General features: G+C 34.4%; 1 protein-coding gene across 1 annotated transcript in view; it reads left to right on the top strand.

Annotated features, from left to right (window-relative positions):
* MED12L (mediator complex subunit 12-like) overlaps positions 1-14,845 on the top strand; it is a 317,020-nt gene that overhangs the window by 276,847 nt on the left and 25,328 nt on the right. Inside the window, exons 37-38 of the mRNA XM_012642930.1 lie at positions 655-866; positions 14,256-14,345. Of these exons, the coding sequence (XP_012498384.1) occupies positions 655-866; positions 14,256-14,345 (302 nt within the window). The remainder of the gene's footprint in view (positions 1-654; positions 867-14,255; positions 14,346-14,845) is intronic.

Raw genomic sequence — 14,845 nt, 5'->3', positions numbered from 1 at the left:
TATGACAAATTATATATGCAAATATGTTAAGGATTTCCTTTGGTTTCTTAGGTATCAATATAACTGGTTCTTATTTGATTTTTAGCCTTCAATAAAAGATGTGTTTTGTCTTTAGAATCATGGTAATTAAAGTTTCAAAGTATCTTAAGTTTTTGAAGTATTTTCATGGCTACTACACAACAGGCATTTTCATTTTGCCATGGGAAAGAAGCTTAAATAACATGAGCTTCAGATTTGTTTAAAATTACAAAATAGTTTCTATGCCTGGCTTAGGGTACTTGGTAAAATACACCACAAAGGCAATGTTTTATACAAGTAATATGTTCCTGAGGACCTTGAATAATTTAAAACCCACATAATTCTGAAATTATGTCAGCAACTCTGTATTTCAGGCATTTCAGTTTATCAGCTAAAGTGTAACCTCCATGAAGTCATGTTAAAATATTATAATTCACTCCTATATCACCCTCCTTATCTTTTAGAAATCACGCAAGTCTTAACAAACTTTTAACATTTGCAATGGATGGGACTACTATTTTCCATTTTGCTCATAAAGTGAGACTTGGAAGGTGAAATTTTTGTGTTTTGATAAAATAAGGAAGACCTATTGCATTAATATACTTAGAAAGCCCTTCCTTCTGGTTGCTCTTATAGGTGGCTCCCGATTGGACCCTACGGGATCCTTCGTCCCAACTAATACCAAACAAGCTCTGTCGAACATGCTGCAGCGGCGCTCGGGCGCCATGATGCAGCCGCCCTCCCTTCACGCAATCACGTCACAGCAGCAGTTGATACAGATGAAGCTTCTGCAGCAGCATCAGCAACAGCGGCTTCTCAGGCAAGCCCAGAGTCGGCCTTTCCAACAGGTTTGTCCAGACCCAGCAATGGCGTCCTCTGCATTTCATTACGTCCTCTAACTAGGGATGAGTTTGTGGACATGTGGAATATTCTTCCCATGTGCATATAGCTGTCCACTTGTGTGAGTGCAGGTATAGCTCTCTTATATGCATTTATAAATACATCTCCATTGTATCTTACTGCTTTCATTGATCAGATGAGAACTTGAAATGTCTTAGGTTTATTAAAAGTATGCCTCAAAACTAAAAGAAGAGCTAATGACTTTCTGGTCAATTAGAAGAAGCAGGCCTTTTATTCTTGAGGTCACCTTCTCTGAAAGCTCGTTCCCCATTTTAGTTGCTTCTACATTCTGTACTCCTTTTAGCTCCACTTTCGTGTGTTATTTTTAGATTTGTCACTTTGAGGTTTTGTCTGTAAAGCCCTGATGTTTCTTAGGTTTTCTCCAACAGTGCCCTGCCTTTACTCTTTGTTTTTAGTCTATATTTAATAAGGTCTATAGCAAACAATGAATAAATTACAAACAACAGTCAGTATCTGGATACATCAAACTTAATTCTTGATTTATATTTCTATTTTTATGCCCCATAACCCAATTTTCCTTTTAGAAGGTATCGATTATGTTCAAAACGTCGGTGAAAGTTGTACGAAACAGTATAGACTCATGAAACCTATGAATCTATACAAATGCATTAAAATATTGAGTGAGGTAAGATTGGGATTTCTTTTTCTAGTTTCTGTATACTCTTTTTCTATTTTCCAACTTTTCTAAAATGGGCATGCATTATTTTCATAATAATGGCTAACACTAATAGAGCACCTACAACATGCCAAAACATTTCTAAACACTTTAAATGTTAGATCTCAGAAAAACAATAATTAAAAGTTAGGCACCCTCGTGATCCTCAAATGGAAGTAGCCAATCTACAAGTGGATCCTACTCTAAGAAAAATTATAAAACTTTCAAAATAGCAAGAAATTCAAATGCTTTTAAAAATATCTTTTGTCTTTTGGGTAACTTTTTAAGCATATTTCCATTATAACTTATGACACTTGTGCATTTGCACTTCTTAGAATTTTGGTGGGTGGAGATGGGGAACTTATTTTTCTTGAAAAATGGTTCTTTTTTTACCTAAATTATAAGAAGGACAAGAGGGAAGAAACTAGTTGAACTGCATGAGGATACAAACAGGAATCACTACATGCTTGTTTCTCCCTGACCTTAGTGATTTCTTCACTCCCTGGGTATCAGATAAGATGGTCCTAAACTGCTGCTTGCACATAAATGATGAGAATTTTATTAAAATATTAAAAATCATTGATTTTGCTTAAATAAGTTTGGAGTCATTTAAAGCCTCTTTGGGATTTTAGCTGCTCTTGGGAATGAGCAAAAATAGTGATATCAATGCTTCAAATTCTTTTCTAGATAAATAAAAAATTCACTAGAAGTTGAGAAACTATTCCACTAGAATGAATTCAGCTCCCTTTTAAAGTAATAAAGCCTAAGTAAAATTTGCCTTTTTATTTATTTTTTCATATCCACCTTTTTTCCCACAAGATAAAATTTTTCTTACTTATATCTCACTTTCAAACCGTTACTGCTAAATTCAGTTTTTCATTGGGGAAAAGGCCCCTGGGCCATTTATAGGTAGGTATATATGCCTGTCCTCAAAAGGTTCAGTTCCTGATACAAGACATAACAAACAGTTTTACCTAAAAGAAATTTTTCAAAAGGAATTTAATAGACTAATCTACATGTAATCAAAGATATCCTTGCATATTTAATTTTTCAGGTCAGAAATGCCGCCTTCAAATAGTAAAAGCTCAGCCAGATGCGGTGGCTCATGCCTGTAATCCTAGCACTCTGAGTGGCTGAGGCAGGAGGATCACTTGAGGTCAGGAGTTCAAGCCCAGCCTGAGCCAAGAACAAGAGCAAGACCCTGTCTCTACTAAAAATGGAAAAAATTAGTTGGATGTGGTGGCCTGTGCCTGTAGTCCCAGCTACTCGGGAGGCTGAGGCAGGAGGATCGCTTGAGCCCAGGAGTTTGAGGTTGTGAGCTAAGCTGACTCCATGGCACTCTAGCCCTGGCAACAGAGCGAGACTCTGTCTCAAAAAAAAGAAAAATAGTAAAAGCTCAACTTCATAACGGCGACTATACAATATTCACCTTCCCTTCTCCCCTTCCGTATTTTTTTTAACGGTTAAAACTTGCTTTGATATGTCTGAAGGGCTTTCACAAACAGACATGTCTTTTTCTCTCTCCTACTTCTTCAAATGTTGGATAATTGAGGAAAATTGTATTCTTATAAGAAAGAGAAATGAATACATTCCTGAATATTTAATAAAATAAGTGAGATTTGCCTGTAGCATTTGCTACAGTGCCTGCACTTGGGAGGTTCTGAAGAAATGTTAGCGCCTTTCCTCTCACCTAGTAGATCATGTATGAGCTATTTTTTTTTTTACCTTTTTTTTCATTTAGTGATTCTGGAGATGGAATGAGCTATTAATATACCTGGAATCTAGTTAAACATGGTGTTGTAGCAAAGAAATTCTCCTTATGATAATCCTTCAAAATCTAAAATAAAGGCAGAATTATGTGGAATATAAGTGGTATTGATAAATTGTTTTAATATATAATTCTAGGTACAATTAGTTTTTCTATTAAGTATAAACCATTTCATGAGAAGAAATGATAGGGAAACATTTCTATTAATAATTTTTGCAGGAATGTTTTCTGAGGTTAAATACCGACACATGATGTGAATTTCTCTAGCTCATAAGGACTAGTAATGTAATTTTTTTTAAGTTTTTGGCTTCTGGTAGAGAAAAGTAAATAGATACGATTTTCTTCCATATCCTAATAATTTTCTTATTCCAGAAGTCCATTATCTTAAATGTAACAAACATGTTCAAAAATTTCCATTTATCTTCTGAACTGATGTTGGAATTTTGGCAGATGCTTTTACAGCCTGATTTAGTTTCCCCAGGCTTTGTATGTGCTATCCTAGGCCAGTTGTTCAGTAACCCACTGATTGCCCCCTTTTCTTATGAGGTCAGGCATTGGGTCTTATAACATTTTGTATCATCCTTTTATCTACCATGCACACAGTAGAAATCTATGAGATGTTTATTAAATGAGTGCAAAATTTGAGCAGTTATTTCCAGAAGCACAGAGCTTCTTAGTAGCCCTGACCCTTAGCAATCTGATTTTTATCCTCACACTCATCTCATAGCTGTTCCTCTGAGTGCTTCCAGAAACTGACCCCTGCAGTGATCTTTCATGTGGTTATGAAAACCAAGATTCGAGAGGGGAGACATAAATTCCTAAATTCTAGACAGACCTAAGCCCTTCAAGAGTCCCCTTATCCACTTCCAATCTAATGGAGAGAAGCTGACATATGTAGAAACCATCTAGCCTTAGATGATACACCAAGAAAACTAGAATACCATTATAAAATTACCCTCTAGTTCCACTGTGGAGATGGTATGTGAGCTTCAGTCAGTCATGAAATTTTCTGTTATGGACTGTTTTATATTTTTTTCAGGAAATGTTAAGACATTGTTTTACTGTCTAGTAAACTGCTAAGTAGGGTGGATAATAAGTATTTTTAATCGGATTATTTGATATAATGATTATTATAATTGAGTGTATTTTCCTACAGCGCGTGGACGTGCATAAAGATTTTGGCAGGGAAGCCTGTTTTCATTCTTCTTAGTTACAGTCTTCATCCGGAAAGTACGCTGGTCCTCACTTATCCTCAGGGGATATATTCCAAGACCCCCGGTGGATGCTTGAAACCATGGATAGTGCTGAACCCTATATGTACCATGTTTTTTTCCTATACATATAGGTACCTGTGATAAAGTGTAATTTATAAATTAGGCATAGTGAGAGATTAGCAATAATAACTAATAATAAAATAGACAGTTATAACAATATGCTGCAATAAAAGTTATGTGAATGTGGTCTCTCTTGAAATCTCTTATTGTACTGTACTCACCTGTTTTCGGACTGCAGTTGACTGCAGGTACCTGGAACTGTGGGAGGCAAAGCCACAGATAATGGGAAACTACTATAAAAATGATCCATTTCCACTTTTTACTCAATGTTCCTTATTTAGATGGGACTCAGTGTAGTAGTTACACTACCTCTCTGTGCTTCAGTCTCATCTATAAAATGATGATGTTGCAATACCATTCTTACTTTATAGGGTGGTTGTGAAGTTAATGATTTAATGGATATAACAGCCCTTAGAACAGTGGCTGGCCCATAGTAAGTGCTCAAAACATGTTAGCTGCCATACTTATTGTTACTGTTTTATTAGTATTATTTTTATGTTTTTATTTCAAAAGAAATTTCTATCTCAGAAAAATCTTTATTTTCTTAAATATGGTAAACATTAAAAAAAGAATAAAAGCATGTCAGATGCTTTACTTGCATAATTACATTAATTGTCCCTAATATGATTGGTTTAATACTCATTTGTTCAGTGACCACTATAGAATTGATACTAAAAAGGAATGTTGATTAGTTTTCCCAATAGCCATTTTGGTTTCTTAGAGTGGTTATGTTTTTACTGTATAAATTTTGTGAAACAAACTTCAGAGGGGATTATTCTAATTTCAGTGTTCAAAGTATCATAAATGTGTATTTTATTTTCCACATAATATGTTAGTAGTATCATAAAATATAAAATGTTGGTTATAATAATGCAAAATGCTGCTTGAATTGTTTTCTAGTCATATACTCAGTATTTTTCTCCCGATAAGAGGAACTTCCTTCTCCACCCCCCACCATATCAATCATCTAGGGAAGGAACTTTCTGAAGGAATCTTAAGTTTTGAACCAAGAAAGGAACTTTATTTTATGCCTTGATTTATGGTGTTGGTTTATCCTGATTTCTCCCTTTCAATGTACAAAATCATTTTGTTTTTCTTTGTAATAATCAATGCCAGTTTACTTTAAGAGTCCAAACAAAGACAAAAGATAGGTTTACGTTGAAATGATTGAGATGAATTTGGAAAAAAAGCAATTGCTTATAGGCTACAGATAATGAATCAGAAGAATTTTTCATGACAGAAAAGAGGAAGATTTCTGACAGAGGACAGAAATGATGTGTCCAGTTATAGCTAGTACAGGTACTAACTTGTTGGAGATTAGCTATCAACCATGGAGCAGGTGTCATCATTTGTGTATCCACATGAAGGAATTGGGTAATTTAAGGAAGGAAGGATGACTGAGTCAGAGCCTTCAGAGTTAGTTCCTTGGCAAGAGTGAATCTATGACTTCCTGAAAACATGCCTCCTGGATTGATGCGGCCCGTTGAAGTTGAGCAACTGCTCTTTGTTTGGTGATTGATCCCTTTCCTTAGCGACGTGGTATCACCTTGGAATATCTGTTTGTTTTTGTTCTCCCGCCCACTCACTCTTTAGTGGTGTATTTCAAACATACAGACAAGAATAGAAAATAGTGAAATAATCACTAATGTACTCACCATTAAGTTTTAAGAAATAATAATATTCTGCCATATTTGGTCTAGATCATTTTCAAAAAGTCAAACATTACAGATATGGATGAGTCCCCTTGATCTCCTCTCATTTTCCTCCCTTCTTCCAAAGAGGTAACAACTGCCGTGAATTTAGTGTTTTTCTTTCTTTTGAATGTTTTTATACTTTCACTACATATTTTTTGCAGCCATTGACATAAGTATTGTACAGTATTACTTGTAGGTTTTAAACTTTATATAAATGGTCTCACATGTGTTGTATTGTTTTGTAGATTTTTTTGTGACTAATTTTCAAATTATATAGACTTTGTTTCATATAGTTTTATTCATTCATTTGTCCTGTTAAATGATATTCCCTTATGAATATTAACATATTATATATTCATTCTCCTGTTGATGGTCCTATAAGTGATTTCCAATTTTTTTTTTTACTGTTAACAATGGTACAGTAAACATTGTACATTTCTTCTGCACGTATGGAAAGCTTTAGGGTGTTTAGCTGAAAGCGGAATTGCGGATTTGATTTCCAAAGCGGTGGTGATTCCTCTTAGAATAGTAAATGAGCATTTTCCTTTCTTCTTGATCTCACCAACTCTTGATATTGTCAGACCTTATTTTTCTCAGTCAGAGCAGGTAAGATGGTGTTGTATTGTGACATTTTAATTTGCATTTTGTTGATTAACTGTGAGTTTAGGCATCTTTAATAACTTTACAGGCTATTTGGGTTTTCACTTTAGTAAATTTCCTGATCATATAAATTGAGAATATTTCAAATTATATTCTTATTTGTTAAAGGTAGGCAAAAGAGTCTTGTTGAGACAAATCTTGAGTATTGATAATTATCTTTAATGCATTTACTCAGAGGGTATAAGTTATATATAATATGTATCAATGACAAAAATGAACTTAAAAGGAGAAAAACACTTAATAAATATGTCCTAAACCTTATCACTTTATTCCTTGGGTGGAAAACATGTCCAGGGAAGTGGGTGCTTTGCTTATTACTTAATATCTGGTATATCTCTATTTGTTTGAATGATTAGGAAGGTACTGATTTCATATGCTGAAATTATTAGGCAAATATAACAAACTAGGAGATAGTGTACACAGCTTGATTTTCATGAGAGAGGACAGCAGTTTGGGTGGCGGGGTGAGGAAATGAAATGCTAATATGAGGGTGGCTGTTGGGTCTAAAGACCAATGTACAGATGCAATTAATTATGTACCTATGCCTAAAATGGTAAAAATAGATATTATTTGCTTGGGGAATTCCTCCAATACTTTCCAATCCATAATATAGTGAAGCACTTTGTCTATTAGTGTTGAAAATCTTTGCTTCATGTCTATCTCAAGAACTCTGAGGGAAATTTTTGACACCTCAGTAATATATCCCTTGGAATCCGATTATAAAAATGATTAGAAGAGGAGATCATTTAGCTGAGAAATTGCAATTTTTCTGAAGCATTCAGTTGCCCTTTTCTAAATCAGTTTTCCTATTAGCGAGTGAACAATGGTGGTGCTATAAATATTTGTTGTCTACCATGGTTGATTGAATGTGTGGTTAGCTTGATGCTCTTTTTCACTTGCATTTACTGGGGATAGAGCTATCTAATTGTGTCCTTCCTGCAACAATATACAACCTACTGACTTGTTCACTTAATGTCTTGTCTGTTGAATGTGACCCAGATGTCCTGAACTCTCCCACTGGCTCTAGGCTGAGAAGGTCTCTGGCCCCCTGTTTCTCACATAGGGGTTCCATCATCCCATAGTTGCAGCAAGTATCTGTGTCTGATATCTCCCCTACTTCTTTTATGTCACTGTTTAACCTCCAGGTTGTGCTATTCTGTTCTATGAATATTGCCATATTATTTATCAATGTCCCAGTCTGTAGTGAGGTCATTTGGCACATGAATTAATAAAAAACCAGTAGGGTCTGGGTTTTCAAGTCTTGACTCTCTGAAACATTGTTTTGAAATGAAATATTTCATATGTATTTTGGCTACCCAAATCATTAGGCTAAAAAGTCTTATATGTATTGTCTGCCATTTTCTTGCTGTCCCCTTTCTGTAGGACTTCTGTAACTCTGCTGTCTCCCTTCTGGAAGACTTTGACAACATAATGGTAACACCCCTGCTGTCATTCCTTTTTCTTTCATTTATTTTTTTTTTAATAAACTTTTATAGCATTTCCCTTTGAACATCAAAATGAGAAGCAGGTTTTTCTTCTATAGCTGGAAGTAATTTCAATCTTCATTTCACTGTTACTCACTTGGTTTATGTTTGAGACTCTAACTCAGAATCATGAATGCATTGACCATGTTCAATTTAATGGAATTTATTTCTTGAAAGTTCCTCCTTTGATCGCCTCATGATTTTCATCACATATGTATGGCATAGAAACCAATAGACGTTCATGGCCTGGGCTTGGGAGCATAGACCAGTTCGTGCACCTTCATCTCAGTCCCACTTTTGAACCCGTCTATTCCTGAGCTCTTGCTTCTCTTTGTGGTAATTTATATCATTAGTAGAGGAATGCATGGCATGTTGATTCATAAGCCAATGCAAGATAATGAAAACTGGTTATGAAACATACCCTCTCATCACATCCCACTCACTGGCTATTCCCAAATTCTCAACAAAACGCATCATCTCTGTTTTCTTTCCGGTATGGAGAAGATTTTTTTTTTTTTTTTGAGCATAGGTCTTGTGCATGCATGTCATGAGACTTCACCTCTCCTGCTTTGCCTGGGCTAGCTAAGAATGCATGTTTTGCATTAAATTATTTATAGGTTTCTGTATCAGTTAGCCAACCCACAACATAAACCCAAGAAGCATTAGAATAAAAAAGAGCACACATCTCAGATTTGAATGTAAGTCAACTTGTTTCACTGCCAATTAAATGGGTAACGTTATCTATACGTTGGTGAAAATATCCTTAACTGCATAGTCAGACTTTGAAAATATTTAGGCTAAGTACTTGTTATTTGGACAATTTTTCTGTTAGCTATTTTAGCAAAGGAAAGTTTGGAAATTTTTTGGAAAAGACTCAATTTTTCTTGACACTTTATAGTATACAGAAAGCAGGTGGGGATTTTATTTATTTAAAAACAAATTAAACTTTATCAAATTTAAAAGTATTTTTGGAGACAGCTTATGTTGCTGTGGGTCATTTATTCAGATGGTAATGTAATTCAGATAAAAAACAATTTGCATCAATCATTGGTTTTACTTTTTTTAAAAAGGTATTTTTATAGACAAATGTTTTATTCACAAATATTTAAAGTCAAAAGAAGATTCCGTGATTTCTATAGTAATTTAAATTAACTGAAATGTGTATCTTTGTTGTTCTTTTTATCATTCTTATTTTTTTAATATTCTCCCATATTTTTAGGAAATTATGAATATATACTCAACCAATTATTACATTCATCATTTATGGACATATTAATATGATACAGTTTCATTACTGTATGTCTTTATTTTAGAATGAATCAGCATATTCTAGCAGTTAATGTTACTGTAATTTGTTCCCAAACAAGTTATACTTGAAGTGAAAACTTTATAAAAGTATCAAGCATAACTAGTCAATAGAGCCTCCTATAATTATAGAATTTTATCGATGTCTATTGTCTACAATCAAAACAGACCAGTATGTTTTGATGACAATAACTTCTGATTCACAGCATGTGTTGTTTTAGCTTTAGGCACCTTTAATTAGTAACTTCCAAACTAGGAGTCATAAATAAAACCCTTTCTGCTAGGTGACTCATAAAATATTACCCACTGGTTTTCATTATGTACCTTTTTTATTTTTTCCCAGATCCGTATTTTCAGAAAGAGTCACAAAATCTGGCTGTGGTTTTTCCAGATATGACTTGTCTCTCTATTGTAACCCTTAAACACTATTGAAAAGCTACTAAATAAGGATTTGAAAAAAATGATTACTAATAAATTGAAAGGATAGGAAACTTCTGATCTGAAATGGTGCTGATTATAATCCTTATTGATTGCCAATAACTAGTCCTTCTTTAGAAAGAGATCTTGGAGAAGAGTACAAGACCCAGAAGAATGAAAATTATGTTTGAGGATGATTTATCAAAAATTTTAAACTCATCAAATGTACTAATTTCACGTTATGCAAAAGGCCTTTGAGTCAATATCTCTTTGACCTCAAATACTACTTCTGTCTAATTAAAAATACAGCAGTAAGAAAGAATTATTCTTATAAAGGCTAGGAAGATTGGTCTATTTTGAACAGCACAGCTTCTTTAGAAGTTTGTAGAAAATGGAAATTTTAGAAATTTACTGAATAAATAAGTTGCTAAATACATAAACTATATTTATTATTATATTTATGTTTTGTTTGTAGAGGCAAGCCCAAAGCAAAGTATATAACAAAGTAAAGAGACCAGGGGTAGGAATTTACTTCAGGTAGCAATGTAGAGATGGGCTTATATAATTATTAGAATGTCCCAGTTAACCATAGGTCATTCCCTTAGTACACACAAGTCCGGTATCTGAGCCATGGAAGCTCAAGCAGGGGCACACATGTCTTACATTCTCTCCTAGTGATGTGCTTAAAGTCACATGGCTCATGGCTAGACTCAAATATGCCATCAAAAGCCCTCTTCCTTAGCCTGTCCTTTCCATGCATAAAAGTACAAAGTTAATGTTGCCTCTGATTGTTTCAGTTAAGCAGAATAAATAAAGAGGGAAAAATTGAGTTACTCTGCAGATACTAATGCTAGCAGAAAGAAGAAATCATTAGAATGATAGATGCTAAATATTAAATTAAATTTGAGTTTTTAAAGCAAAATATGATGCTAAAACCTACGAGGCAATTGGAAAGCACTTGGTAATATAACTTATGCTGAAGTATAAATCCCAATTTACTACTGGATCTCTTGGTTAACAGATAAACTAAATTAAATCTTAGTTTTTCTCAACAGATATTTACTGAGCATTTATTGTGTGCCAGACACTGTGCTAAGAACTGACTAAAAATAAAATAAAGCTTAAAAAGTTTTCAGAGAATAACAGTTAACTAATGTGACCATATGGGCTGATATGCCAGTTCGGGTCTCACTCTGCCTTGCTGTCCTGGCCTATCCTTGTTTGGATGATACATTGTATATGGTCTATTCTTGGTTGAATGCAGCCAAACCAATGTCCAACAACATTAACACTTTTTACTAATTCTCAGTCTTTAGTTTCCTCCATTATTCCCATATTGAGGTCCTCATTTAGCATTTGTAAAATGTTTGAAATTACTAAAGAACTTTTTGAATTTATTCTTTCCTCAATAAATTGAACTATTTCTACAAATTGGAAAAATGTGTTCCTGACATTATTCTGGGAAAAACAAAGAAAAGTAGGAATCCATTTCAGTCTGGCAGGAGTGATTAAGGTATTTTCCTTTCAGGACAGTGTGATGATAAAGCTATGCACAGAGAACTTGGGACTGCTAGCTAACTTGGGGTGTTTATTATTTTATCAGAGAGAATATTGCATATCTGAATTATTTCCTCCATTACTTAAGTAGTATGTTGGGATAATCTGGGGAGGGAACATAATGTTTTCACATATAAATAGTTCACCTTTGAATATAAATGGTTGACATGAATTTCAGAGTGTCAAAACTATATTTCCATTTCTTTATCCCTTTTCTCTGGTTCTTTTAAAATTATATAGCACCTTTTTCTGAATTTAGTTTTGTGATTTTTTAAAAATGTAGAATAAGAGTTTTAATTCATATTTCTTATATCTCCATGATATCAACTAATGCATTGCCCAGTAACTCAGATATATACCTTCTTAGTATTCTAGTTCTCCCTACCGCATGTTAGTCAGTGCGTTTCATAAGGTTCTTCAATAAACAAAGGAAGAGCAAAGAGTTAGAAAAGATCTATTTTAAGCATCTGTACATAGCTGTCATGTACATATCACATCCTGTCTCCCTCAAAGCTAATCTCCCTCAGTTATAAACTATGAATTGATCCTAAGATTCTAACTCATATATAAATAGTTCATTTTTCCTTTATTCTATAAAAATGATAATACATGTATATTTGTCCCCACAAAGAAGCACAGCCATATGTTTCAGGGACCTTGCATGATGCTAACATCAAGAGTATTGATTCAAGGAGTGGTATTTAAAGATCTAGCTGTTTTAATGATTCCTTTGCCTAGTATTTGGAGAATCAAGAACTATTTGTATACTTTGGGGAGAATAGTTTTAGGCTCCCAATAGCCATACTGCCATGGTATGGGTTCGCTTAGAGGGAGTTTGGGCTGTTTTTCTTACACCCAAGCAAATGGAGATACAGTTGTATTTAGCAGATTAATGAGATAAAGGCTGAGAGTATCTTCATGGTATCCTGTTCTGTAAACTTAGATTCTTATTGAAGCTCTTATGTATAAATATCATAGTAGCTACTCTCAGAAATTTGTGTTTCCTCCATATATGTATAGATCATCACCTTAGGAGAGGCTGAAGTTTCATAAATGTCCCCAGGTGATTTTATATGGGGATCAGAGAAAGGACTTAACCATCTAATGTATACATGTGGTTTCAGTATCTCATTAACAAGTCTTAATAGAGATTCTCCTTTGAGTTTCTTATTGGGGTGATTTTAAGGGGTTATATGACCTTAAAGAATAAGTACTAAATGAGTATTTAAATATTTTCATCCTAAGTAATATCACATATGGAGGCATCTCATTATAACAGAAAGAGCCCTGGGCTTTGGAGTCAGACTCACTGGGGTTTAGATCATGGCTCTGCCAGGTCTGGCTGGGTGAGCTTGCTAAGTTGTGTAAGCTCTTCGAGCCTGGCTTTTCCTATCTGAAGAACATGGGAATGACGCTCCTTTCCTATAGAGTTTTTGTGAGAAAATGGGAATAAGAGTGGGAAGCCCAGTCCCTGGCATATAATAAAATCTTAATATTTATTGTTCTCCCTTTTAAGCTAAATGTTTATGCCTTTCTCCTTGCTAGAAATATCTACATTACTTTCCAAGCACGTTAAAAATAATTTTATGTAACTATAATTTAGTGCTTTTAAAATGATGACCTCTATTATAAGACAATAGTAAAATAATCCTACAATAAACCTCATTCTTCATATTTATTAAGTCCTGAGAAAAAAACCAGTGATTGTTAGGAAGCTAGGCCCCTTTCTGTAATTATTACTGCCAGCTTCCATGAAATAATGTCTGCTACCAAAACATAAAACACATATGCAGTTGCACTTAGGAGTTTATTTTCCTAAGGACAAGACATGTGTTAAACTAAGACTGGTAAACAGATGTTAATTGGTTTTATTTTGCATTATAATTGGTTAGAATTACATTTGCTATTAACTTATAAATTTTTATTGACTTTATTCTAATTGATTTTTAAAGTCATAGAAGGTGCTAAATTTATCCCTTGAATACCTGACTAAATAAGCAAGTTTCAGGTCACTGTGAAGAAACTTCATTAAAGAGTCATGAAATTTTTATATGCTATTTGTCTGTACCGCATATTCTCTTGCCTTTATGGGCACTGGGTGGTGCAGCCCTGTGGGTCCAGATTTCACACTTAGAGACTCGTACCGTAGAGTAGCATTTGTACCCCAGAATGCACTGGAAAGCCATCTTAGAGCCTCTCTGCTGAGCAGACTGTTGATTACTTAGGCTTGCTTGATGTCTGTATTATGATTGGGAACATCTGTAGAAAGAAGTACACACGTAGGAAATTGGTGAGAAATAGTATTTAATGCAGTTTGAAAATTTGTGAGTTCTATATTCGTGTAATGAGATTTGATGTCATGGGTTATGTGGTTATTGACCAAAAGCTCAAATCAAGCCTTTGCTGTTATGATCAGAAGTTTGCCTCGGCTTTGTTTTCCAGGGCCAGCCAGGGGACCAGGCTGCTCTCTTTGCTGCACAAGTGCGGCCCTCCCCTCAGCTCCCTCAGTATCCAGGGCTGCAGCAAGCACAGGTACTCACATTTGCTTCATAGGTGCTCAAGGATTTTTAATGCTATTTGAAGAGGAAAAACAAAGCAAATAGAATATCAGTTCCTTATGGGGTCTACAACTTAGTTGCTTCTATGACTTAAAGATTATAATTGACATTTTTAAAAAGCATTATCATTTGTAAATTGATGGGCACTTGGGTTGATTCCACACCTTTGCAATTGTGAAATGTACTGCAGTAAACATTCAAGTACAGGTATCTTCTTGATAAAATGATGGGCATGTTTATAGCCCTCACTCAAGTCATGTATCAAAAACATCTGTACACCCTTAATATTTTGAAATTAAAAAAAGTGTTATCAAATAAAGCTCTGTCCCAACTGACCTAACTAATGAATGGAGATACTGCTAATCATAATAAAGATAATACTAAATTATTTTTTAAAAAGCATTATCAGTGATTATTTATCAAGTCTCAGGATTGATTAAGGTGCATAAAACATTTAAGGAAATTCTTGAATTG

This window comes from Propithecus coquereli, unplaced genomic scaffold, assembly GCF_000956105.1.
Source record: "Propithecus coquereli isolate 6110/MARCELLA unplaced genomic scaffold, Pcoq_1.0 Scaffold19, whole genome shotgun sequence".
Lineage (NCBI taxonomy): Eukaryota > Metazoa > Chordata > Mammalia > Primates > Indriidae > Propithecus > Propithecus coquereli.
This window is presented reverse-complemented; position numbering and strand designations above follow the sequence as displayed.